The sequence below is a fragment of the Cynara cardunculus genome, assembly GCF_001531365.2.
Source record: "Cynara cardunculus var. scolymus isolate 2C chromosome LG 1, CcrdV1, whole genome shotgun sequence".
Taxonomy (NCBI): domain Eukaryota; kingdom Viridiplantae; phylum Streptophyta; class Magnoliopsida; order Asterales; family Asteraceae; genus Cynara; species Cynara cardunculus.
Genome location: NC_037528.1, coordinates 13,524,750 through 13,527,359, shown reverse-complemented (window position 1 = coordinate 13,527,359; position 2,610 = coordinate 13,524,750). Strand labels below are relative to the sequence as shown.

Here is a 2,610-nt window from a genome sequence, read left to right as displayed (position 1 = left end):
AATATTCATATTGAAGAATTTGTTTGAGATGCTCGAAATCAATTCAAGCCAAGAGATAATTATTACACATTTAAATAGATATAATGTTTTTTATAAATGTTATTTTGGTAAAACAAATCCATATTTGTATTTACTCGTCGTTAATCATACTAATTACGTTGATTTCATAAATCATTGTTCTTAATTACGTGTAATTTCAAGCATGGAATATCGAACGATAATATAATTAAAAAAAAATTAAACAATCAAACAGTGAAAAATTAATAAAGAAAGTAGGAACGTGTTTCAATCTAATGATATTTCCAATATGTATGTGAAAGAATCATGACGTCATAATACTATCAAAAATCACCTGTCTACCATGTGCACTATTTACACTTTGATGCAATATCTCATTACCAATTAAAACTTCAATTTCTTAATCTCATCTCACTGAGATCCAGCTGTTTCCAACCGACCAATCAGATGCCTCATCGGTCATCAGCTGCCGTAATCTATTCTCCGGCGAGATACATGCATCTTCTCCAATCCAAAAATCAAATACCGGCGAGCAAAATGGTGTCACCGGAAGCGGTTTCTCTGATTCCCAATCGGGAAAATCAAATGGGTTTCTTGGAGACGTTGATGGGATTTGATCCTGACCCTCGATGAATGGATGGTTTAGAAGCATCTCAGCCGTCCATCTTTGATTCGGGTCTTTCACGAAACACTTTCTGATGAAATCTTTTCCCGCTTCTGATAATTTCCCGGGAATGTCTGGAATTTCGGCGCCAACGCCAATTTTCATCAAAAGCGGTCCGATGTCGGAGCACGTCCACGCTGGCTTTCCGGTGAACATCTCCAACACCAAACATCCAAGTGCCCATATATCCGACGCCGCTTCTTGCTTCCCTCCGGTAACTGTCTCCGGCGCCATATACATTGGCGTACCCCGTAATTCGTACTTTGACTTTGAGTTTGACTCCTCCGCTGACTTCTTCGCTAACCCGAAATCGGCGATCTTAACGATGTCGTTTCCACCGTCGCAGAACAACAGAATATTCTGAAGCTTGATATCACAATGTACAAATCCATTCCGGTGAATAAAGTGAATACCTTGTAAGATCGAATTGGTGTACCGTCGGACATCAGATTCCGGCAACCTTAAATTCTCCGAGTTCTTCACTCTATCAGCCAAGGAGCCGCCGGAAGCATACTCCAATGTGACATTATACAGTTTTTGGCCGTTTTCTACTGTGAAACAGTCTCCGTAACACCTAAGAATCCCAGGGCAATCCTTGAGTTCATCCAAGATCATACGCTCTCTCATCAACGAAGCAGACTGAGACACAGCGCATGTTTTGACCGCCATTAATGACGGTAAAGATGAACTCTGGGTTGTGGGTTTTGCCAAACTTACAGTTGCAAAGCTTCCATGGCCGATTGCTTGACCTCTCACCCACTCCATGTGCTTTGTCTTTCTAAAAACCAGAAGTTGAATTGGGGAAGAACAGCAACCGGAATTACGGTATATATAGGATGCAGATTGGATTTTTATATGGAAAGTAAAGTAATTTTAAAATTGGTCACAAAGAGCGCGTGATTGTTGAGGATATTTATTAAAAACGTGGTTTATTTGGCGGTCACCAAATTTATTCTTCTTTTCCAAGTGTATTTGTTAAATAATATATAAAAATATACGCCATTTTAAATTAATTTTATAGTCTCGAAATTATTGATATGGTATGAATCTCGTAAGAGACTATTATAAAGGAAAAGATTTTGAAAGATTTATCGAATCGAATTTACAACTTAATTAACAGATTGTGATGGTATTAGTTGGTTGATTAATGCAAAAGCATGGTTCCAAACAAATAGAAAAATTAATTAAAATAGTTATTTTCAGCCATTAGTTTTACCGCTTAACCATATTATTTCAAGATTTACTAAATTAACTATAAGTCTGTAATACTTTAGGTTCGTAATTGCGGACCTAGCTAAAAAACAATTTTTTTAATACTTTTAGTCTTTGTCCGCAATATTCTAGGTTTGTAATTACAAACTTGGCTCTGAAGATTGAAAATTTACAATTTGTGCCTAGGTTTGTAATTGTGAATCTACTATATTGCGGACCTACCATGTGTCGAGCTAGGGTTGAAAATTTACAATTTCTATCTAGGTTCTTAATTGTTACTTTAATTAATTTTCCCAAACAAATATCGTATTTGTGGCATGAAAAAAATATTTTCCATATTTTAATATGTAGTTAGAACAAAGCTAATTTTCTTACGTATTTTTCGATTTCCTTTTTTACAGGAATATATTCAATAATTATACACGGTTATATTGCTTATAGTAAAAAACTAATTATCAAAGATAATGGAAGTTTGGCGCCAAATTTCAAATATTAACTTGAAACAAATATATGTAGAGAAGAATATGCAACCACCTCTATTTATACAAACCGTCATCATCTGTCGATTTCGTTGATGAAGAAAAAAAATATATAATTGTTTTATATAATACTTCTTTTGATGAAGTTGTTTCATATATAGTTATGAAATTTTAATGAAACTTTATCATTTTATATTATTTTTATTTACCTAACATAAATACATCAACAAATATAAT

At 34.5% G+C, this 2,610-nt stretch overlaps 1 protein-coding gene across 1 annotated transcript; it reads right to left on the bottom strand.

Annotated features, from left to right (window-relative positions):
• Positions 1-286: 286 nt before the first annotated feature.
• Positions 287-1,448, bottom strand: LOC112500321 (mitogen-activated protein kinase kinase kinase 17). Its single transcript, XM_025103779.1, has one exon. The coding sequence runs from the start codon at positions 1,445-1,447 to the stop codon at positions 425-427; it is 1,023 nt and encodes a 340-aa protein (XP_024959547.1). The 5' UTR covers position 1,448; the 3' UTR covers positions 287-424.
• Positions 1,449-2,610: the final 1,162 nt, after the last annotated feature.